General features: G+C 41.1%; 1 protein-coding gene across 2 annotated transcripts in view; it reads right to left on the bottom strand.

Moving 5' to 3' along the window:
* Positions 1–19175, bottom strand: part of gria2b (glutamate receptor, ionotropic, AMPA 2b) — a gene marked incomplete at both ends in the record, with an annotated part of 47602 nt that extends 28427 nt beyond the window's left edge. Inside the window, one exon of one of the 2 annotated variants that reach the window (XM_083980504.1) lies at positions 19073–19175. In XM_083980504.1, the coding sequence (XP_083836630.1) occupies positions 19073–19160 (88 nt within the window). The remainder of the gene's footprint in view (positions 1–19072) is intronic. The other variant, XM_083980505.1, reaches the window with a different exon arrangement.
* Between the last annotated feature and the right edge of the window lie 6141 nt (positions 19176–25316).

The following is a 25316-nucleotide window of genomic DNA, read 5'->3' as shown; positions in this document are numbered from 1 at the left end:
TATCACAATGGAACTTGTAACTCCCTGTACAGATGAAGGGAAAAGATCCTATCTCATCAGGCCAGCATGGGGCAGAGTAAATATATCCTAGCAGCCACTCCCCGAAGCTAATAGAGCTGTAGAGTCTCTCTCTGTCACGTCCATCCTTTGTCATGTTTTGCAGGCTTCCTCTGCTGACACTCTGTACTGGTGAGCTTGCTGAGTTTGCCCAGGATTAAAACTCTCTGAGCTCATGCTTAGAGCCTGGATATCCCCATGACTGTGCTGCAGCTTATGCCAGACCGAACAGTTTGACAACATGTTACTTTATTACCAAATATGGTAATTCTTATCCAGAAGCAATGCACTACCCATTTTTCCTTCAGGCGACCGTTCAGAGAGGATTTCTCCGGCTCTGGAACGTGACAGCAGAAGAATGAACACCAAGAGGTTTTTTGAGACGTCTACATGTGCTTCTTCAATAAGGACTTTAGAAATGTTTAATTATGGAAGAAAAGCCAGCCGCAAACAGTAACTAGTAGAAACAGTGAGGATTGTGGAAAAAGCCATTAAGCCTCTGTCACATCTGACTGCTTTTCAATGAAACCAGGGGGGAATTTGCCCTCAGAAACTCCCCTGTTAACAGTGGGAAAAGACTGCTTTTTTTGTTTTGTTGATGAGGTCACACTAATTAGACACCATGAGCAAAATGTTGAAACGTATCTCATTATAGCTCACTGCCGGGCCTGTAAACCATGGTATTGATCCAATTTTCCCAGTCTATAATTCTGTTCAAAAAGATAAAATGAAGGAAAAAAAATGCCATTCTCACTTAATCTGGGGAATGTTCAACTAAGATAAACACACAGTCGATTTGGGGACTTGTAATCCTAATATTGTAGTTACAGACAAAAGCGCATGGGGCCCAATACTGTTCCTATGAATGCTGCATGTTTGCTTTGCCTGTGTAAAAAGATGAAGCCAACATATGTTTGATGTATGAAGAACAAGTGCGGGGGAAACTACCACTATGTCCACGACTGTGTATTTTGGATTTATTCAGCTGCATTTATAGTAGGATCTATATCATATAGTATCTGCTTTGAGAACTGCATAAACACCATTACAGCCTTCCCTGAGAATCTCGGGTGTCTATCTCCTCTCTGCCTTCAATCAACTTCAACTTCAACTTCGACTTTATTGTCCCCAAAGGGAAATTTGCATTGCAGGCAGGTAAAAACATAAAACATATAGAGCACATTCACACAACATCAATCAACATGTTCAAAAACACAGCACATGATATTAAGAGTTGGGGTCCTTCATTGATGGTTTGCTGATAGAAGTCCACACATACCATTACACATTAGGATGGAAAATTGTCCTTCATGGATCTGACACATGCTCACGGTTGTGTTTCAACTGCTTGCGAGAGGAATTGGTTCATTAAAACATTGTGTGCCTGAAGGTGATATTCTGGCCTTATCAGGAGCAACATTAAAATATAAGATTGCACACTGAGATTACATTAACAAAGGTGCAAAGTGACAACTCTTGCACCGGGGGAAGTAAACATTTCCCACAGATATAATAATAAACAAGAGATTTATCATGCAAAATCTTGAGATATTTTATTTGATCCTTTCTTTATTTGTTTATTTTGTAGATATTATCTTTATATACAGTATGAGTCTGGTTCATAAACTGATAAGAACGCAGTTGTTTTGCAGAGTTTGATGTTACTATTGCCTCTGCCAAGTAGATTCAACCATGTCTGTTTGTCCATTTGTTTGCTTGTTTGTCAGGCAGTATGTCATAAAAAGCACTGAACTGATTTGTACTACACTTGGTGGGTGGATGGGGCCTTTGGTTGGGAATAACCCCTTAAATTATGGTGTGGATCTGGTTTAAAGGGGCAGATCCAGGAGTTTAGAGATGGAGCTTTTCATTATGTGATATTGAGAGATGCAAATTTGTACATAATAGCTATTTTACAAAGTGTTCATATTGTCAAGAGGGAGAAATAGTTTTCAAATGACAGACTTCACTGAAATACATTGCAGATTCAGCATGACACAAACTGGACAATAACACTAAATAGTATACAACTTGGATTGTTTGCAGTTAATCCTGACTGGGGGCAATGGCTGGAAAACTTTTTATGAATTTCTTAACAGCTCTGAAAGTAGTCCCTGCAGTTACTGCAGGTTTTTATGGCTGACTGCAAATATATGAGCCCTCATCACACACACTGTGGTCATCAGAAGCTTCTAATCAGCTCATTATGAAGAGGATGTTAAATCTGTCGCAGCAGTGACTCTGGCACTGTGTTTCACCTTGCAAGGAGAAGGTGTACCCTGCGAAATATATTTAGCCGTCCCAATTAGCTGACCTGGTTTTCACCACTGTGGCACTGAAGGCATCTCCACCACTCCACCACTGTTTACATGACTGATCAAAGATTAAACTGGTGTTAATTAACTACTAATAGACTGTCTGGTTTTAGCTGATACGTAATGAACCTTGTATCTGTGTGAGATCTGAGAGCATAAGGGATACGGGGAATTTTCTTTTTTGATGTTATTTTTTTCAACATTTTTATCTTTCAATAAAATTAAGATAAACGTTTATAAAGCCTTTTGTTTTTCAGTTATTTCATTGAAAAGCATTGGAACATGCAGAGCCACTGACCCAGTGCACTCGTCAGGTCTGGCATATGTTAGTCTTTTCTTTTTAGACAAGTTATATAATAACCTCTGACTCGAAAGAGTTCAATGCCATTTGCAGTTTCTCTTTAGGTTTAACAGACAGTTTTCATGAGGCAGCAGTGGCCAGAGGGCAGCTGACAAAATATCTGTATTTGAAAGACAACCAACAGGGACACACACACACACCAAAAAACGCACACACCATGTGGCTGTGGTGATGATCATCAGCAGTCTAGTCACAGCGAACAGAAGTGACTGTTAGATATCTCACCCCCTCCCACACTCCTGTTCTCACCACAGAGAAAAGGCCTCAGGACTTTGGGGCCTTTGTGTAAAACCGATCTGTCACTAGTTTAGCGACGTGGCCTAAACCCACCAACCCTTCCATCAGAGCAACCCGAGCATGTTTGTCACTGATACAGTTGCTGCAAGAGCAGATTTTCACCTCGTGGGTTATATCTGCTCAAAAACAGGAATGGGCTTAATGGCTATCTGTGCCCTCGGAAACATCTCCTCTGAGGGATTTGCAAGTGCCACCTCTGTGTTTGAGGTTTGGTTTCAGAGGCTAAAGGCTTTAAGATCTGGAGGTTGACTATTAGGTGACTTGATGGAATGAAAACCACAGTCCACATTGCTTCATTACATTCATTTTCCTAAAATTTCCTGAAGCAAACGTCTTCCATATTCATCATTTTTCGTGAAATGATTAATCATAATTGTTGTGTAAAAGCTTAAATATTGACTAAAAAGTATTTTCTGAGCTGACTGCGAATTCGAGCTTTGGCCATCAAAGTGTAATGAGTTTGTAATTGAGTCCAAGTGAATGTTGAAATCATATTTGAAGAAATTCCCTGAGGGTTTTACAGAGATATTGCGTTCAAACGGCCCAAACCATGTTGTGTGACGTCACCACGGCCTTGACCTTTTAAATCTAATCAGTTTCTCCTTAGATTGAGGAGAACGTTTTTCAGATTTGAAGAAATTTGGTTTGACCTTTAACCCCAAGAATATAACCACTATGTCTTAAGGATTACTTGTGCCAAATTTGATGAAGCTGAATTGTTATTGAGATGTCATATCCATGGGAATGAGATAGATGGTCTACCTGAAAACAATACGCCTCTGGCTCTGGCTGCTGCTGCCGATACAGAGGGAAAGAAATAGAAAATAAAAAGTCATGCAATCGCTCTCCTGAGTGATCTCAGCACTTTTACAGCCCCTCACAGTCCTCTTAAAATAAAATCTCAGCTGTCTCCCCCAAATGTTCCTGTAATGTCAGACTACAGTATGGTTTAGTATCTGAATCCTTATCATGCCACCTCAGAGGTAGAAAACAGAGACAAAGACAGTTCTGACTTAAGGCTCAAGACACAAGAACTGTTTTAAGACTTTCATCTTTTCTTCCTGTCTCAATTAAAACCCTGCGTAGCCCACAGCTGAATTCACATTCACACGATTCCCAAAGGGATTCTTTAGGTTAAAGGATTATGAAAGATGTAATATGCTCAACCAAGCTGGCACCTACGGCACACGAGCAGAAGCTAAATATTTATCAGCATCAAATGCAGGCTGTGTTTTATAACTTCTGAGAGTGTTGTCTGCAGCCCTTAAAAGCACGATCTGGTTTCATTCCCTTCTGCAGACGGTCGGTTGCCAGGGAAACATATTTCAGCCATTCTCCTCTCCAGAAAATATTCACCTCGGCACATCATTTCATCTGGTGCTGCTGACGCTTTTAAATGTCTTTTTTTTTCTCAGAGCAACGGGAAGAAATCCGGCCAAACCGGTTCGATTTCTGCTTCACACTTGCACTAGTTTCAAAGTGTGTATCAAAGTCACCATATGCAGAAATTATACATACACATTATATACAGTACAGGCTTCTGTGAAACCACATATTCCACACAAGCAAACAAACAAATCTCATAATGAAATTCCCTCATTGGCAGTACATGCATCACACAGCGAGACGGGCCGTTGCCTGGGTGACAGCCCTCAGTCACGCTCTTGAGTGGCCGGTAGGAAGACTTCTGGGAGGTGTCACTGTGGGCCAGGGAGGCACACTGGGAAGTGTTTTTGTCTGCCTTTGAGCAGCTCTTCCGGCAGCTGGTCCAGAGAAGAACAGTATAGCTCAGTTCTTATCAACTTCTGACCCCCCTCCCTCGCTCCTTCCTCCTCCCATCTCCCATCCTATGTCTCTCTATCTCCTTCTCTCTCTCTCCCACTTCTCTCCTTTTGTTCACTGACCTGTTTCCTGCAGGCTTTGTGACGGCCGTGGTGGATGGAGGATGGAGGTTTCAGAAGAACAGAATGTGATGAATGCTCCACATACTGAAAGCCCAGCATGTGATCATTGTACAGTGCCCAAAATGTCCCAATCGTCATTTCAGCTCTCTGCCGTTTGTTGTTTTCTTTCCTCTGTTTGAAAGCTTTAGGAGCAGCTGTAAGGAGGGATGTGGGGGAGTGGGGGGCGAGGAGCGACAGAAACTGCCTGAAAAGCTCATCTATGCCAGTTATTGACTAAGTAGTTTTGCTGACTACTCTACTCTAGCTCCATCACTTACGGCTAACTAACAATGTACTGCGGCTCTTGTGAATTTTGGATCAATAAAACGAATAAATCCACCAATTGTATTCATCAAAGTCAACTGGGGAATCATGGGCCGTGCTGCTCAGGTGGAGAGAGGAGAGAGAGATGGCTCTGGAGGAGCTTTTTCAAGTTTAAAAAAGAAAAAAAAAAGTGACACCACCAAGGTTAGCTCTGCCTGGAGGCAGAAACCTTCACATTGTCCTCTACGACAAACTGCAACAACAAAAAATGTATGGGAGGTTTTAACAAAGGCGAGTCCCAGATGAGACACTTGAACATTAAGGTGAAGTAAAACCTTATCTTGCAAAACACAATAAACTGAATCCTTGCAGCTCTGTGTCTAATTTGTGGCTCCTCCACAATAATTATGAAAATGATTTTCCATTAAACACAGCCTAAGTCTTAGATCTGAACAATAGGATCTGCTGTGTTGTGTTGGTGTCCACACACACAGGCACACCAATTCATCCCACTAAGCACAATACAGAATTCTTCATCCATATTGATTTGGCCCATACCGGCCCCATACATCACACACAGCTACTTTGTTCAAATTTCATCTGCCTCCTGTAATAAAACATACTGTGTGTTCGCTGACCTTTAGTGGAAATACCAAAGCAGACCTTGGATCTGCTGTTCTATGTTCTAATGATCTTGGAACCTGCCAGAGCAAAATTAGTTACATCTATAAAAACACAGCTTCATCCAGCATCTCAGGGAGCAGCTGCCATAGCAACCAGACAGTCAGCAGTTGCTGGAGATGAATAGGGATCGACTCAAAGAGGTTGAGCAGAGTGAAGAGACATTAACACAGATGATCCTGATAGCTCCTGTTCAAATTACATTTGTACATTGGATGTGAAATATTTTATTTTAGGCTTGAATATAGATTGGATTAAACAAAAATTAGGTTTTCTACATTATACTATAATACAATATTTGTCAAATAAGGAACTGTAATACAAACCCCGGAGATGGCCAGCATGAAAAATAAATCAGTCGCTAATTAAGGCTGAGTAAATTCAGCAATATATATTTCCACAGCACTAATTCCATCTGCACAACAGCAGAGTTGTGTTACATACACAACTCTGCTGCTGCTGCTCTTCATCTCCCTTTGGAGTTCAACAGAAATGCTGTTTACATTGGCTGATTAATTACAAAAGCCTCTGTGATTCATTGAGTGCCATTAAGTTGCAATCAATAAAATTCAACATTTCCTGCAGATGTTTCAATTTAGAGGCCTTCAAAAAAAATGAAATGGTTTAAAGTCCAAGTCTGTCTTTTTTTTCATGTCAAATTAAAAGCTCAAGGAAAAGGTTTATGAGCTGGGACAAGGCTTTCTTATGAGACATAAGGTGACCAGTTGTCCCAAAGCATTTTCATCCTTCGTCCTGCGTCACACATCTTCAAATCACCATGATAACCTCTGAGGGCACAGGTGTTTTGAATCAGATTATTACTAACATCTGGGATTTTATGGTGTTTATCACCTAATTTACTGTCGGGACAGTCATTTTCTGCATGTCTGAAAATGTGAAATCTGAAAAAACACCTCAACCCAAGGACTGTGAGCCGCAATAAATACAAATGTCTTCATCTTGGAAGTTGCTGGTGATAAAACCTTATTTATTGGATGAGAAAAATCTCAGACTCTGAAACTGTTGAGTGTATACAGCCCTCATGACTAGATATCAAAACAGGGACAGCACTGACAAAACAAGGGAAATAAGAAATAAAAACCTAGTACTTCAACAATCCTCAACTGCAGATTCTCTGTAGAGGTGAATTAAGGCCATGGTCACTAATTGAAGTTTTAATAGAGGATACAACATAATTAAACATATATGAATGTCACAAAAGCTGAGGATGGTATGCACACTGTCATTAGCATGACAAAATCCTGAAGGGAGAAAGTCAGCACCTCCTGAGATTGGCTTCATTTTCATATAGTACTCCTCTGCACTATTTAAAACAGTTTTGACATTGTGTCTTTGTCAGAGCTTACACACTTTGAGTCAGTGCCAGTGACAAGTCCCATAGAAGAAGATGTAGATTACACAATACTCCTACTTTGAAAAGCAAAGCAAACACAGTCGTGACCTTCCGGAGGCCTCAGTTTTCTGCGCTGAAGTGAAGCATTAAAAAGTAAGATTGAGGTTGCAGCTGGAGTCCTTTCATGAGCTTTGATGCATCCTTTTCTGTGGGGAATTTTCATGCAAATCTGACTATTTTTTGACAAAACACCCCTCACATACAGAAAGCTGGTTTCGCTGTGCAGACACAACACAAAACAGAACTTGTTATGTTGATAGAACACTGAACCGTGACATACTGATATTTGCTCAGAAGCAATGCGTTTGCTTGGCTGAAAAGTAAACACCGTGTAGGATATGGCGGCACATTAAGGTATTAAACGCAATTAGGATGGGATTGGAATGGTTTTACCCTCCGTAGGTATTTTCCTGACTGTGTTTTGAGTCAAACTTTCCTTCACTGAACAAGTGCAGATGAATGTGGGTGAGCTGGTAATAAAGTGAGTAATGGACTGGCTTCAAGTTGGCGTCAGGATGACTGTTGGCAGAGGAATACGTCCTGCCTGTAATACTTACTACAGCTACACGGCTGTAGTAAGTATGATGACAGCAGAGGATTCAGATGATGTAGTAGCTACTTCAAAAGTCCACTTTAGGAAGATGGTTCAGAAAACATATACAACTAACACAAGAAAGTAATAAAAGCCATTATTAACCACATAATTTTAATGTTGCGGTCACATCCTATAACAATGTCAACAAAGGTGTTATGGCCTCAATTTAAGAGGATAACTTTACGTTTTTTTCTGCCACCAAAATGTATATTGGAGGAAGTGGGAGCCTCAGGGAGGCCAGAGATCATATCCTCTGGGTGAGTAAAAGAATGAAGTTTGATGCTGAATTTACAACTTCAACTGCTGATGCCAACGTTAGCTATTTAGCAATAGCAAAACTTATACTCAGCATCAGAGGCAATTATACTTAACTCAAACCACAAGCTTTCCCAGTTAATCCACAGCTTTGGTCCTGGCAACTAACAAATGCATTGTCACAAAGATTTATGCAGACACATGGTTCTCGGAGAATGGAGCCATCTCTCTTTGGTGATTCCTTGACTTTTCCTTGAGCATCAGGTTTGTTTTTGTGATAATGGAATTGAAATGACAACTTTCATAATCTCTTGACCACTCATGCTGTGTATCATCAGGTTAAACTTTGTATTTGTCCAGTGTATTCATAGGCAAAACTCCCCATCACTCTGAGCTGTATTTTGTGTTTAGTGCCAATTAGCAAGCCTCATACAGTACTAATGCTTAACTAAGATCTTGAATGCTTCCACCATTATAGGCCTACATACAGTACATCACACTGAAAGCTGAAACCTTGGTAACACATGGATACCAAATGGAAACCAAATGTCAAAAATCTGAACATCCCTGCTGTTTATTTCTGATCACTGAGGCAGAACTGGGAGAAAATGGGAAAATGGGAAAGTATTTGATGTTTGTTAGTGTAACTGCCTTCTGGCGAGCGAATGGTGAAATCACCAGAAAATGTCAGATAATTTATGCAGCTGTCCCCTTTTTTTTTTTGCCAGCGTTTCTCCTGCTCTTGGGGTTGGGGGGCGGTGTGTACTGTAGCCTATCTGCTTAGAAATGTGAGGCCTGAAACCCACACACACTTAAACCTACATGATCCAAAAACTCTGTCTGTGCCTCCCTGTTTATATGAGCAGCCTCACTCCTGTCGACCTCAGCACCAGCAGCCTCTTCTCTATCTTCAGTCTGACGGTGTTGAAACAGGAGCAGACAGCAGGGAACAGTCCAGAGTTGCCACCTGCCTGCTACATCATTACACCCATCCACCTCTCTATAGCCCGAGTTTGTACACAGCCGAATATGTCTACGCTGACTCTGTGTGTGTGTGTCTATTTGTTTACCTTCTCCTTCAGACACCTGTCACACACGATCTCACCTGCTGCAGTAGGGAGGGGGGGAGGAAAGGAGGGGGGGGGCACAGCTGCTGACCCTGCCTTTGTGGAAGCAGCCTCTGGCCAAAGTCCTATCTCTCCCTCCGTCTGTGACTCGTCATGTTCCTCCTCTCTCTTATTTATTTCCTTATCTGCTTCTAATTGTCCATGTCATTGTCTATTTAATGGTTTTGTCCTGGCAGCTATTACACACTCGGCTGTCCTTGTGGTCAATCCGTTATTTGAATTGGTTTTATTGTTGGAAATTTGACCTGATCTTATCCAAGCGTGTAGGGCGGATGCTGCAGAGTATACCGTGTGCTCACTTACACTTAAGTACTTGTCATATGTTAGTCAATAATATTTATCTGTTTTTGTCCTTGTCACACAATAAGTTCCTGCATTTCTTGTCCAGATGGACGACAACTACCAGTGGAGATGCACAAAGATCCAAAACGTACAGCACTGTTTCATCCACACACATTAAACATACATTTGTCATGTAAATTTGCATGTTTGCATAAATCATCCAACCCAAGCAAATAATTTTCCCTAATTTAGAGACCTGCATCCATTCACCCATTATTGTTTTTCATTAACTGTGATGATTAACTCGCATATTACACTGAAGTAGAAGGGAAAGTACAAACTTTTTTTTTCCTCAAATGAAAATGGCAACAGGTGTTTTCACAGTTTCCTGAGCACATTCTGACATTTTTAATCCATTCAGACTGAAACTCTGAATGTCACCGCTGCTTCCTGAACACAAACTATTTAAAAGCTCATAATAACGTTTGGCTGCTGCCCAAAACATGAATCATAACCAGTTCAGTTCTGTACAAACCCACTGTCTAAATCCTGTGTGATGGAAAATGACTATTATAAAGATGTTCACATGAGAGAATGGTTTATTCTCTTCATATGTTTGTTTTTTTTCATCCACCTGCAAATTATCCGCTGCAAAACATGAATCGCTACATTAAGATAAGAACAAATATTCTCCATACATTTTAGTTAGCACTGTTGTATTTTTTTTTTTAAATGCCATTTTTCCTTTTCATCTGTGAACAAAGCATGGGCAACAAATGAAAAGAAAAATGAACAAAGAGGAGCATTAAAACACCCAAGGCTAACCTTCCAACAAAACAGAAAACGTGTTGTTTCCAACCTCTGAACTCCTTCGAGCCTCAGCTGAATCCGGCCATTATTGACTTATGAGATGGCAGATCAAAGGCAGCGCCCACACACTGTGGCCTTACAGGGCCTCACATGGCGAAACACCCAGAGTTCCTTCAGTGGGGACAAACATCCTCACAGAGCCAGGCAGCAGGGGAGCGGGAGCGGCACATGCACGGCTGAAACCAAAAGTCAACGTCTCATAAATGCTTAAAAACTTCACTCATTTGTGACGAAGAAGCTTTTTATCTTACTTTTTTTACTTGCCAAGTGAAGAAATTTTTGTCTTGCAGCCACATAAGACATAAAAGATAAATTACAGCCCCCACATGAGCTCACATAAAACAATGTATGCTGGTGACAGCATAAGATAAAACCTGGTGTGCGCCCAAACATCATTATCCCACTCAACCCCATCCAAGCACAACATTTGGTGGTGGTTTAAATGAATCTGTCATCTTTCCAAAATGTGATCCCCTCATTTGGTGGTATGCTTTTTATCTTATCGTAGATGTTGTTAATCAGTGTCAAATCATGATCTATTCATGGTGGATTTGACTGAGCTCAGAAGATCCACAGTGAAACATCAGATTTATTCATTAAGACCAATAACTTGTTCTCTCCACTATAATGTACTGCTGTTTTATATCAATTCAATTTCTCAGATTAATGGATCATAATACAAGACCTGCTTCAGATCTCTATGTCTTTCTCTGTAATTCTCAGTTTAAAAAAAGCATCTAAATGTTTTGCTGTTGCATTCAAGATCATACTTTCCACCTAAATCTGTAACAAACAGCTGAATGCAATAAGACGAGGCTGTTTTCTGAAGAATGCTTCCAACAAATCGTCAGATCACTACACATCACACTGTGCTCACATGTACATAACAATTTCGAGGCATCCAAAGTTTGATTTTGTATTTCTTCAATATTTTCCAAATTGCAAATGCACGGTGTAATATCAGCTCGCACCCACTGATGCGTGAAATAAAAGAATTCGGTAGGCCTACAATTATACAAAAACGCAACTGACAAGCCAGCAGCTGCTGAGATGCGGCTGGCTCCGGTCCAGATGAGGGCCTATTGTTTAAAGCAGGCACACAACACACATCAGGGAGCAAGTTCTTACAAGAGTACAATAGATCCGTCTGCACAACAGACAGCGCCTCACAGCACCAACGATAATGTAAAGAAATGTTTCAAGTGGATCAAAGCTCTAAGTGAAGAGGACACGGCGAGCTCGGGCGAAGAGACGGGGGCCGAATGAAAGAGAGCAGAACGCGTTCATCGGGCCTCCATGTTGATTTACTGGGCTGTTTGAAGGGATGACACAGAGCAGGAGAGAAAACAGTTCATGTGAGAGGATGAGACCTGATAGCGGAGGTGGCTTTCACTTGTTTTGTCACTGAATGTTTACATCTCATTAGAGGCTTATGCAACAGTGAACCAGCTTCGCAAAAAGAAGGCAAACAGGCACAGGTACTTCTGTCCCCTCTGATCGAATCCACCTTTAGTAGTCTGAGTCATCCTGCCCTTTTCTTTTTTGATTTTTTATAAAAGGACACACTTGTTCTTACATTTACATTACATTTACATTTTGCTCAGTGAGACATAACATCACGGCAGCAGCAGACAGCACAAGGACGTGTCTGTCTGCTCCCTCGCCTCGCCCGGCTCTGTCCTGTTATTTTCATTCATCATTTTCTATTTCTTTATCTTTCCCTTTGTCCCTGGACTTGCACACACACACACACACACACACACTCACACACTCAAATCCTAATAAGTTTGACAAGAACACCCTGTAGGACCAGACAAGGCAACCGGATCAAATCTTAATCACCACGATGATGGGAAGGACAGATTCTCCTGTGTGCATGCTAATGAGCATCTCTCTTCAAGAGAAAAGGTTATTCGCTGAATTAAAGAAAATTCCATTTGTTCTCAGTTAATTGAACTTCAAGTTGATTGGACAAATATTTGAAAGTCAGATTCATAAAGAGCCTCTATAAAGAAGTTCACCAACTCAAAACTTTCTGCAGAAGTGAAATGATCTATAATCTACTTAATGTCAATAAAAATGAATAAATAATTAATGACATTTCAAAAGGGTGTACAAGCTTTGCTTTCTAAATTGAGCTTTTATTAAAACTCCACTGACTGATAAAGACTGAGATGAAAAACTTTCAGTAGGTTGTCCTTGTATTAAGGTATTTTTGTGTGTTTCATAAATTGTCAACATGTGCACATGCAGGCGTTACAGACTGTTTTATTATGTTGCTTTTTACTGTTGCTATAATTGACTAAAATGGATCAATCAATCAAAAAAAAGCTGTGTTTTATCGTGACTCCATGAAGTGGATGGTTAGTTAGTATGTACAGGTGCTTATATCTGCTAATACAGCAACCATTTCTTTACATTCATTCTTGACTCAATGGTCCGCTCACTTTTTTTCTAGAGCTTTCATCTACATAGTTTCCTCTCTTTTGGTCAATGAAGTAAGACATGGCGAGATATAGTACCTCATACAGTAGAAAGTAAGTCATTTGTCTTAGTCAACTCTTTTCACTGATGAAGACTGTCAGATGAAGTTGAAAGCTCTGGAAAACAGTCCACTTTGAGTTAAAGCAGAAGTGAGTGATATATTTGTGTTAATATAAGTCTTAAATAGTTATATCTTCCGACAGCAATCACTTACATAGAGTGTTTGGACTGAAACACGGGTCTGTCAGTCCCTCTGCTCTGCTCTGAGCCGAAGAGAAAACATTTATCGTATCCTACAGTTTTTATCCAATGAGGAGAGAGAACGGCATGCAGGGCTGTGTGTGCAGCCAAGGAACGCCGTGAATGTGGTGACGTAGCGACGAGGACTGTTATGGTGCGTTCAAGGAAACTCGTATTTTTCCGACCGTGAAGTGGTACCAGTTCGATCTGGTACGAGTTCACCGGTCGGAAGTTACGAGTGGCCGTTATAGTGACTTTCACCGGTAAAACAGGTCGGAAAAACACGAGTGGGTTGCCTGGAACGCTACAAAGTCGTAAGTTGTGACTTGAAGCTGTAATTTACGATTTCAAAAGCCTGCCTGGAACGCAGCATTAGCGAAAACGACCGGATCACTCACTTCTGCTTTAATATTATGTCAAAATGTTTTTGGTTCATGCTAAGTAAAATCAAAATTCTAGTCAATTTACTTATTTTTTGGTGATTTTCAAAGATGAAAACAAACAACAAGCCGCCAGTAAGACTATAATGTGAAGTTTGCCTCATCACTCTGTCTAGACTAAATTAATCATTGAAAGACTGTGTGCTGGCCGGATTTTGAGATGCACTTAGACACCTCCAGCCAAAAAAAAAGTTTGTTCTTCCACCAGCTTATGACAGAAATGCATTTGAGCCACCTGCCTTGGAGGCCCTGAGCAAACAAAGTCACTGGATGCGAGGCAGAGGGCAACTTCCTGCAGGGACACTTTGAATCATGCTGTAACCGATGCTATCTCAGTCTTGTGTTTTTTGAGGACACAGTGATAAGGCCTTGGTTGGGGGCTGTATTCAGGGCAAGCAAAGATCCACAGAGGGTTCTTTAGCCTCATTTTCTGACCAGCCAGCTCCCAGGCCTACTTAATATTTCACAGCTCCCACAGAAATGGAGGAGAATGCACTTAATTAAGTGTGAACAATAAATTGGCTATAACCAATGCTCCACCGAGCGTCGGTTTAGGCTTTTGATCATTCAGCAAGGTCTCTGAATGCATGTGGCCCTGAGATGCTGTGTGCATGTAAATGCATGAAATTACAGTATGACGTGATTTGACCATGACAAACTAGAACTTTGAAGTGTTAAATCACAGGACGGGTGTCAGTGACCTCAAAACGCTCCGTTGGTCTCACAGAGGGAAGAGCCCTTTGCTTTGGCTTTGAGAGAGGTGGGTGTCAGAAATAAAAGCATGGGAGCAAACTGAAGCAAGAATATTAAGTTTAATTTTGCAGCCACAAACACACAGAGACACCTCTCGTGGTCTAAAAGCAAAGGTCTGTCTCTGGATATGGTTAAATTGTTGGATAAGTCTGTTTTGGTCTTTTGGCTACACATAATGCCTTTCAGTGCTGCTAATTCTGTAGGTGTTTTGTCCAATTAGGGGAAGTCAAAGTGTAAATAAGATGTTGCATCTCAGTTTGTCAGCCAACACTAAAGTTGTCCAAAAAAAGAAAAAGGTGTCAGGTTTTTGCGTCATCGATGACTAAGGTGCAGGTCGGCGCTACAATCTGTAAACTGATAATTGGATGGTGATGCTAAATTTAGACATTAAGGTGGTTCCCAATCCTCAATATGGAGCAGCCTAATGACTTCTTGTGAGTCTCCACATCAACATGCACATGTCGGTGAGTTTGTCAGTTGGTCAAAAGCAGTCGGAGCTCTTCAAAACACTCAGTCTTAACATTTCTGATAATGCAAAACCATATAATCTTTGATTAAAGCAGAAGTAAGCGGAATGATTGTGTTAATATAAGTCTTAAATAGTTACATCTTCTGACGGCAATCACTTATATAGAGGGTTTGGTCCGAAACATGGTTCTGTCAGTCACTCTGCTCTGCTGTAAGCCGAGGAGAAAACTTTCCTTGTATCCTACAACCTTTATCCAATGAGGAGAGAGAACGGCATAAAGGGGCGGTCCTCTCTGTGTGCAGCCAAGGGATGCGCGTGAATGTGGTGACGTAGGGACGAGAGCGGGGACCGCTAACTCCATCGGCTGACAAGAAGTTAGCCAAAACGACCGGATCGCTTATTCTACTTTAACTGTGCTTTTCACTAAACTGAGATAATCCTGATGACATAATTAAGGGTTATTTTAGGAGGACTCCTCCAGATATGTGATTTGGTGAAATGCCCCTTTAATTATTAGTTTTAGAATTAGTGAACAGCTTCAGCCACAGTACTTTATAACAGGTATAAATCTTGTATCTTCTAAGACTCATTATTTATCAATGCATTATACATTGCATTATCATAACCTGGTGAGTCAAACATTTCCTTATTAACATATTACTACTCTCTAAAACATTAATAATCAATTCGTTATCAAGCACTAGCCCCAGAAATTTAATGTATATCATATAGATGATGTACGGTGGAGCATTAGTCATTCAACCACGTGGCGTCTCTAAGGCGTCTCTATTCCAGGAACTTTGAACAAGTTCCTTTTAGATGTATTGCTTTGGGTGGACAGTACACACACACACACACACACACACACACACACACACACACACACACACACACACACACACACACACACACACACCCCTGGCAGCACTTGCAGGCCCATCCAGATGAGCTGTTATTGATGGAGGGATGTATCATCCTCCCTCCCACTGTCTCTGACACACTGCATTGATGGAGTATGATGCTGCACAGGCCGAGTACAACCAGAGTGTGATACTGTGTGTCTGTGGGGCAGGGGCGTACATCCATAGTCTTATTTCATAAACTCAGAGAAGCCCTATACACTGTATTATATTGGCCAAACAAGAAATAAATCAATAAAAGGTAAAAAAAAAAAAAAAAAAAAAAATCAGAGGGAAAATACTGGATACAATACACAAGAGGACAGGAAGTATCAAAGATAAATACAAAATAAAGTAAAATAAATGAGTCTAAGTTCTGTGCCAACTTTCAGTACTTTGTGCTACAGGAACAGTTTAGATGAGACACAGTTAGTCCTGCTCATAAAAATATCTGCTCCCTCCCTATTCTGGGATGTGAATGTGTGAAGGCCGATCTGTCTCTCAGTCTTTTTTTTTTTTTTGTAGTCTACTTCAGTCACAGTGTGTTTAGTTCCACATTTTCCCTCGTGCTTCCCATTTTTATGATGGACAAAATCTCCCATTACTGGATCCAAAATGGGGAGCTCACACCTGATACCATACACCACCTCCTCCTCCTCCTCCTCCTCCTCCTCCTCCTCCTCCTCCTCCTCCTCCCCCGGTGAGCAGCAGCTCCCTGGTGATGGAGCGCGTGAGGAGTCCTGGAGCTCTGCACAGAATGTATTATTATTATGAAGAAGAAGCCATAGCTAGAGTAGTTATAATCTTTCAAAACTCCACATCAGCGTCGCCCTTTTTCTCCTTTTATTCTCTCCACCGCGCTGCTTCAGAAAGCACATTCGAACAAAAGGCAGAGTGGTGGGGTTAATGCACTATAATTACTGATGGAGGTGGATGCTGCTGAGGCAGGCTGCCATCTACCGGCTTAATAGCAAAGCTGCCCCCCGCCCCCACCCCCCAACCCCCACACCCAATACACACACACACACACACACCCCACACCCCTCCACCAGCTCACCTCACCTCACCCCAGCCGCCCCCTCATCCTCCATCTCTTCTTCTAACTCCCACTGAAGTCAGTTAGAGGAAGTACACACACTTTTTCTTTTCTTTTTTGATACACTCGGGGCCGGGTGCTGTGTGATAGGCAAGAAAAATAAAACTAAACATCGGCACAACGGCCAGTCTCTAAACTCAAATCCATCCTCCTCTACACCCACCTGTGGGTCAGAGGTGACGTTGATGTCGTTTGACCAATAATAAAAGAAGGAGGGGGTGAAGCAGCATCACAGTTTGTCACCAGTCTGAAGTGTCGACTACTTTAGAATAAACCATTCAAGCTATTTTACAGCCACATAAAAACACTCTGATTTACCCGAAAAAACAAACAAACAGCTCAAAGCATTTACATTGGTCACAGTGCACAGATTTTACATGAACTCTGGCTTTAAATAATTTGATTACGGGACAAAAAACAGCAGGATTCATGGCCGGCAGTGATGAATTGGCTCATAAATTAAAAGAACGAACATAAAATTGACTCCAATGCTGTTTATTTACTTTTTCCACCTCTTAACTCAGGCCCACTCCCCCAATCAAATGGCCTTAAGAAACCAGACTAATGAATTACATGCATTGGATAATCTGCAACACTGCCCTATCTAACCCCAAATAGACAACTAAAAATGAGTTAAGATGAGGAGATAACAAAGTTAGATGTTTACAAGCAACTTTTTTTTTTTTTTTTGGAAATGTTTGGGGCTGATTTAGAGATATCAGCTTCATATTTTCAATGATGCACACAGACAAACAGACATCACAGACAGACCCTCTCCACAAAGGTAGCTCTTCTTCAGTGAGAAGCAGTATGTTACAGTCGTGTATGTGTGTGTGTGAGAGAGAGAGTGTGTGTGTTTAGCCTATGTTGGGCATCGACATGACTCTGGCTGTGATGTGCCGGACGCGCTGAGCCCTCTCCAAAGCAGGAAGCTTTCATATGGTAATGAAATCGATTGGGGCCGAGGCGCGCACCAATCAGAAGCGTTTGATTTATGTTTAAGGGACTGTTGAGAGGAGTAGTCGCTTGGCAACCGCCTAATGAAAATGTGCGAGCCGCTGCTATTAAAAATAGCGACCTTATCAGAACCTGTTTGCTCTTGTTGCCTGTTGTTGCGGCTGTTTCAGAGACAACAGTGCGCAATAAACTGTGGCTCAGTTTGGAGGCAGAAATGAAATGAAATGAAGTGAAATACCGTAAATCACCGGAAACAGCAGCAACATGGGAAGTGATGGGAGTTGTTGAGGAGAGCAGCTCTTTAAGGTTGGGTAAGAAGCCCATTAATTAGACAGTGTATTTTCCTAAGGAAGTGTCAATCATTTTAGGATCCTCTGCTGTTAATTCAGCATGATAATTAATCCTCAATGCTTCAGTGTTAAAGCGTCGCCCGGCCACTGTGTGAGTGTGTAGGCAATGTGTGTACATGTGTGTGAGTGTGTGTTCAGTGTGAATCTATATGGAGGCATTCTTAAAGGAGCCAACAATGGATGAGCACCGCTCCTTCCTCCTGAGCTGAAGAAAGACGTGACATCGGTGCACACTGCGTGGAAAAAGAAATTGTCTATCTCAGCAACTCCTATTTCGTTTTTTCACGTGCGAAACGATTTTATAATAATGTTTTGAATGCATTTTTTGTTTTGTTTTGTTTTCCCAAATAAAAAAGAAGCAGAAAAGTCTCAAATCTCTGAATGCCTTCCAGTGGAGATGACGTTAGATTCAAGATGTTTATTAATATCAAGTGGGATTATTTCAACCCCCCAATTTTTGTGCTCCCATTCACTGCAGCCACAAAAAAAAATCGTTAAGGCTGATGGATGAAAAGAACAAATCAGGGTCGATGCTTTTTTTTTTTTTTTTTTTTTTTTTTGCATTGTCGTCTTGTTTGATCTCTGGAATCTGACGGAATGAAAATGGGATGGATGTGACTGGACTGTTACTGTGGAAACCAACTTTCCTCCCTTGCCCACACGATGCTCTGCTGCTCTTTCATCCTCAACTATACAACCCATGCAGCGCACGGCACAGCCACATCCCCGATATGTTCTGCTGACTGGATATAGATCAGACAGCACCGATGATTTCCAATCTCAATCACAATCAATCAATCAAGCTCGCGTCACGGGCATCGATATAGTATATCACTGGATCACATGCAAAACACTTGTGTGGAGGGTGGAGGAGGGGGTAGCTGGGTTCATTTCAACCAAGGAAGAAGGTGTTGGTCACTTACAACAATTGGTGACAGCGAAACTGTTCGCCACTTCCAGATTGTCAATGTGAGGCGTCAGTCTGAATTCAGAAGTGCCAAACTGAACCATCCCTATCCGAAATGCGCTGTACTCTTGATCCGCGCCCCTTGGAAAGAGTCCCCCTAAAAACCAGGGGAGATATGGAAGAAAAAAAATACCAGTTACACTTTGCACCATGTCCAATGATGAGACATCGTTTTAAACCATTTTTTTTCTTTCTTTCTTAGGGTTTAACGCACAAAGTCATCTCAAACCGTTGAACTAAACGGATACCTACCAATCTGAACACTGGGTGAGCCTCCGAGCGCGCATCCCCATAAAACCAGCAACACCGAGAGGGATAAATTCACTATCTTTTCCATGTCCACAGTTTAAGTGTCCACATCCACCACGGGGGGGTTTGATATTCCTCTGTCTCCTCTCCGAAGATGTTAGATCCGATACATATTGACACCTTCAGCTTTGGGGAGAAATCAAAACAAGAAGTAGAAAAAGAAAAAGAAGGGGGGGGAAAACCAATCTGCAAGAAAAATTAAAAAAAAAAAAGGAGTGGGTTATTTTTCTGCAGGTGTCTGGCAGTGGGAAGGAAACCAGCAGTGAAGGAATGGTCGCCTGCACTGTGGCTCTGCTGTCTATTCTTCCGCTCTCCTCCTCGTCGCTCTCTCCTCCTGCCAGCAGCTGATACCTCCTCTAAACGCACAGGGACACTGCGCGTCTCCGCTCGACGCGCCGGAGATCCTTTCAGCATCACACCCACAAGTGAGGAATGTTAATGAGACGGCGGAAAGAGACGGAAAGAGCCGAGCGAGTGCAACCGGCTTTTGGCGACAAGAGCGCGCGCTCGCTATACACTTTCAGCTCAGGCTAATAACCTGTGGTCCAGAGAAGATATGTTTTTGTCTTTTGCTTTGTTTTACTGGCTTTTAAATGAGCAGCGTTGATCACATCATACGGGATCATAACATTTGTGCTGTTAATTCTTGTGATGGATGGTTGCCAGTAGAGACACCACACCATAATCCCAGTTTTAAAGCAGTGGTGAAGCGTCTCTCAACAGAACTGTGGAATAATTGGTATGATGGCACTGAGATCTCAGTGCACTGCAGCTTAAAAAAAACAAACATGCAAAGACAGTTGTAAATTCAGAAAATATTCTTATCAATACCACAATGGGTGTAAAATAAAAACTCAACATAACAGAAATGTATAGGAACACAGAAAACGTGACTGATCTGGCTAAGACTAATGCTGAGCTAATAGTTCATATCTGGAACAATGATGTTAAACATATATCAAACAGCACTAACAGGTAGCCACCATTAAGATTTCTGAAGTCAAAAGGCACTGAACAGAAACACAACCCAGTCCAGCCCGTCACTTTTTTGTGTCACTGGAAACACTTCTGTGGTGTTGTGAGTTTTATTATTTGAATTTGAAGCCTGTTTGTGTCTTTGTATTTTCTAACGCCAGTATTGTTTGTAGTTGTCAGTGTTTTGCAGTGTGTTGAGCTCTCAGGGCCACCGTAGTTTGTCATCTTCCTCACCAACATTAGTTCACCTGAACCTGTCTTTCTTCTTTCCGTATGAAAGAAAACACAACAGTTCAGTCAAAAACTAATATTTAATATTAGTGAAAAGTTCACCTGATACCTGATGGAAATTGTAACCATCATGCAACTTCATGTAACAGTTTTTTTTTTTGTTTTTTAAGCAACAAATGCAGATGCTGCAACCAGAGAACATAGTCAGCTGTTTTGCTTGCTAAAGGACTAAAAACAATTGAAAATATTTTTTTGGTCAATCAACTCAAATCAATTAAATGAGGAGGTGTTTCACCTGTAGAGTTTGTAAGACAAAACTAGCTGGAGATGATTTCATGAACGTGAGCTGCAGCTCTTAATCAGACCTGTAACCTTACGGAGGAGGTGACGTCCTCCTTCATCGTCCTGCTGCCATGGGAGCCACATAACAGCAGCAGCTGTTTATCTGAGCTGCATTTAAAAAAAAAAACATGGCACTGACGTTTGTGTTTCAAATGTATGAGATTAAAGAGGAGTGCAAATAAGTATCTTTTCCACACTTACAGTAGTACATTTAAGATTTACATGTGTTAATCTTAATTCCTGTGTGACTCACTGCGCTGAATGCCACTAACCATGATTGTAATAGTCCACAGCTTAATTCAAAACACATTTTTAACCATCTGCAGGAAGTAATCCTTCCTCTGCTGGGATATTCCTGAATGTGTTTGCAACCTCAACCAAGACAAGTGACTCTTTGTGCTGAAGCTCAACTGTTACAGTTTGGATACAGATATGAAAATGCTTTTAGTTTACATGAATAACAAGTCTCCCTTAAAGCATGTAAACAGCAAGCAGAATCTATCAAGTGCATCAGCTGGAGTCCATCCCTCACACTCTCGATGAATCCTCTCTTTAACTTTGATCCAGCTTTATTACCCTCCCTCTTACGATTCAAAATTTACAGCTGGCTCTTAAGTGTCATGTTGAACAGGGTTAAATGGAGAGGAGTTGCCTCAGCGCCAACAGGAAGTAAATGGCAGCCCTGTCGCCTGTTTTTATGATATGCATATCTCAGCCCACACAGACAGATGTATATTAATCATCGGAGCGTGTGACATAGCAATCTGTGGGCAAACTAATGAGGCTGAGAGTGAGGGGGAGGGGGGAGGAGGTGGTGGGGGGGAGTGGAGCAAGGGAGGAGGGAGGCAAGCAGCAAGAAGCAACAGAGTGAGTCAGATTTCAGCACCATGGACAGCACATCACACCTCACACTGGCTCCACAGCTCTGTCGCTCCATCAGGCCAAAGACAGGAGGCGGTTTAATGGAGATTATGGTTTATGATCAGGATACAGAGTGAAAAAGAAAAAGGTTTGATAGAAGTTTTGTCACAATAGCAACAGTAAATGTGGAAATAATCGTAGAAGATATCTCCAGAAGCTGCTGTTTAAAGCACATGGCAGGCACGTGGTTTCAGTGATAAACATTTTTCTCTCTAACATGACATACTCAAACAAATATAAATATGCTCAGCTATTTAATAAGAAATGTGACATGATCATATTTAATTGACAGTGCTGGAAACAAAAGCAAACATCATCACAATGATGGCATCAGCATCAAATGATGATAGATAGCTCTTAACGGAGCACAGAAGTATGTGACTTAATAATAATAATAATAATAATAATAATAATAATAATAATAATAATAATAATAATAATAATAATAATAATAATAATAAGAATAATAATAAGAGCACCTTTCAACACAGTTACTATTTTCTTGTGGCTGTTTTGTGAGTTGTTCGGGTACGCAGCAATACTTCAATGACCTCTTTTGTTTTCTGGTTTTTTTTCTATAAGAAAAAATGACTACTTTACTCTTTGTAAATGTTTTGATACAATTGTATACATCTGCAAAACCCAATAAAAAAGTTTGAAAAAATAGAGTTACAAGGTGCTTAACAATAAAATGGTTAGTGCAATTTAAAATTCATGACATACAGAATTTTTTTTTTAAAAACCTAAAAGGATCAGTTTAAGAAGGCCAGGCAATAAAAGTGAGTTTTAAGAAGTGATTCAAAACAGGACACAGGAGTTTTGACAAAAGGTTAAGCCATGCCCATCTCAAACCTGTGAGAAAGCAAGAGAAAAACATGCAAGCACCTGTAACAAAGGTCTGATACTGTACTTTGAATCAAAATAAACATTAATGCATCATATTGTTGGTGTATTGTATGACTTACTGTAGACGTATTCAGATTGTTTTTCAGCTGACCTTCTGACTGCAGCTCTCTGGCTATAGAGCGAACCAAACAGTGATTATACCTCCCTCCATAATTAGCAGCTATTGATTATTCCAGGAAAAGTCTTGTTTTATTTTCTCACTGTGTGTGTTTCCCTGTCAAACTGCCTCCACATCTTTGCATCTACAAAACTATTATTGTACATTTTGACATAAAACAGAATGTCCCTTAAAGCCCATGCAGTTGTTAGTGGAGTTGTCACCTGTTGCCTGTTAATATAGACTGAAAACCAAAGCTTTGCCCTCTGATTCAACACTAGATGAAAATCCTCTCCTTAGAGTGAATTCCCAGCCGTTTGTGTTTCAGTGGCTCACACGTGTTCATCTGTGTGATCTTGTATGCCGGCGGTGCCATGCATGGATTCACTCTGCTGCATGCTCGACTCAAATGTAATTTCAGTTTGATTATCTTACACCACATTCCACGATGCTCTGGATTTTGCAGCCCGCTAGATAATTTAACTGTCACAACGCAGAGGAGCGTCCTAATGGCTGTTTGGGAGTAAGAAGAGAGTGACTCATAATCAAATCATGAGCCTGCTGGCTATGTAACAGTGTTTACCTTTGAGCCAGTTTACACAAATAAACCATGAGAATGAGATGGCAATTTTACACACTTATGAAAACATTTGGCTTTCCCTCTGAATTCGCTCTGCTGCCTGAGCAGTAAAAAAAATAAAGCAAGTAAAACCAAGTCACTGACCTTTCCAGAGATGTTTCAGCACTCTGGTTTTTATGTCTCAGAAAGTGTGACTGCTTCCTAGAAAGCATTTATATTTCTGGCATTTAGCCGGCGCTCTTATCTGGAGTGACTTACAATGAGTATTGCATTTTAGCCGATCACTCAAGGGCACTTCAGCGAGAAGACACTCAGCTGCTGATGGACAAATACTGGCCGTTGTTGTGGGGGTCTGACCTTTTGTTAAGCAAATAGGCCTGTTTTAATGATTCCCTCATTGTCACTACCTGCAGTGCACAGAAAGATAGATAGATGGATAGAGAGACAGATAAAGATTGATAAATGTTACATCCTCTTAAGTCCACTGGGAAAACATGAAGCCTGTTTACTAAATTACTTTTTTCTTTTTTTTTCAAACCACACAGTGAAATTACAAATTATCTTCCATGTTTGGACTGACCTTCAAAATTGGGTTTGTAGAGACTCTCGAGAGATCTGCTACCCTACATGTTTTATCAAAAATAAGCTGGAGTTAAATGAAAACTCGGTCCACTTGGGTAGATACGCAAGAAGAAAATAAAAGGCCAGAGACACAACAGCATGACATATAAACGTGCACTCTCCAAGTCTGTAAAAAATACTTGACATTAACGACCGTAAATCGGAGGGGTGAGGGCTTCCAGGTAATACAGTGCACACAGAGACTGTGGTTTATTATAGTCTCTGAGTAGTAGAGTTAATATATACACATGGTAGCTGGTCTGGGCAATGGAGGATGACAACAATCAATGCTGTTTTTATGTATTATGTGAATTGGAACTATAAAAGCGTTTACTCCCTATACATTCAACTTAACACACCGAGAAAAATATTGAAGGTTATGAAGTGTAACACAATGTACAACAACTACTACCATCGCTCTAACTTAATATTGGATCGTCTCAAGCTAAATAAAGCAAGATGCTCAAAGCACTTTAACAGTCAGAGCAGAGAGAGAGACAGGGTGCTGCTGCAGGTTACAGGTGAAAGGCCTCACACCTGAGCTGTTATGTTTATCCGCTGTGAATAAACCAAGCTCCTCCTCCTCCTCCTCCTCCTCCTTACTGCTCCTCACAATAATCTGAACAACTTGTTCAGAAACTGTTGTTATCAGTTTTCTGTGCTGCATTCCTTCTCAGGAAGTTCCTCGGGGCTGCAGTTGTTCCCAGCATGCAGTGAGAAGGAGGCCGAGAAACACAGGACTTTATACATACTTGCATGTAAACACAGTGCTAACACAGGTATACAGACTCTCACTTTTCATACATACAGTATGAGAATGTCCTGTTAAACAGAGAGCCACTGCATGTCTATTCATTCAAGGCAATTACTGTGTCATTTCTGTGTAATAACAAACATGTGTGGCCGAGCCCAAGGTAACACTGTCTCCAGCTCTCTCGATAAATAAATAAAAATGTCTTATTCTTATTCTCCTCGCTCTTGCTCTTGCAACATGCTAATCTTGAGTGGGATTTGCAACCCAAGACTCCAAAGTATGATCTGATATCACCAAGTAATTAACAGCCCAGGAGCACTGTTATAACCAACCGGTTAGGTTTAGGGTTAGTGTTAGTCCTGGGCTGTTGTTTACTTGGTGATATCAGATCGTGTAGACTCCAAATTCAAAGTCATTGTCAGTGATTTGTGTTATTAAAGAAATGTAATGTAAGATAACAACTA

The sequence above is a fragment of the Trachurus trachurus genome (assembly GCF_905171665.1).
Source record: "Trachurus trachurus genome assembly, chromosome: 10".
NCBI classification, from domain to species: domain Eukaryota; kingdom Metazoa; phylum Chordata; class Actinopteri; order Carangiformes; family Carangidae; genus Trachurus; species Trachurus trachurus.
This window is presented reverse-complemented; position numbering and strand designations above follow the sequence as displayed.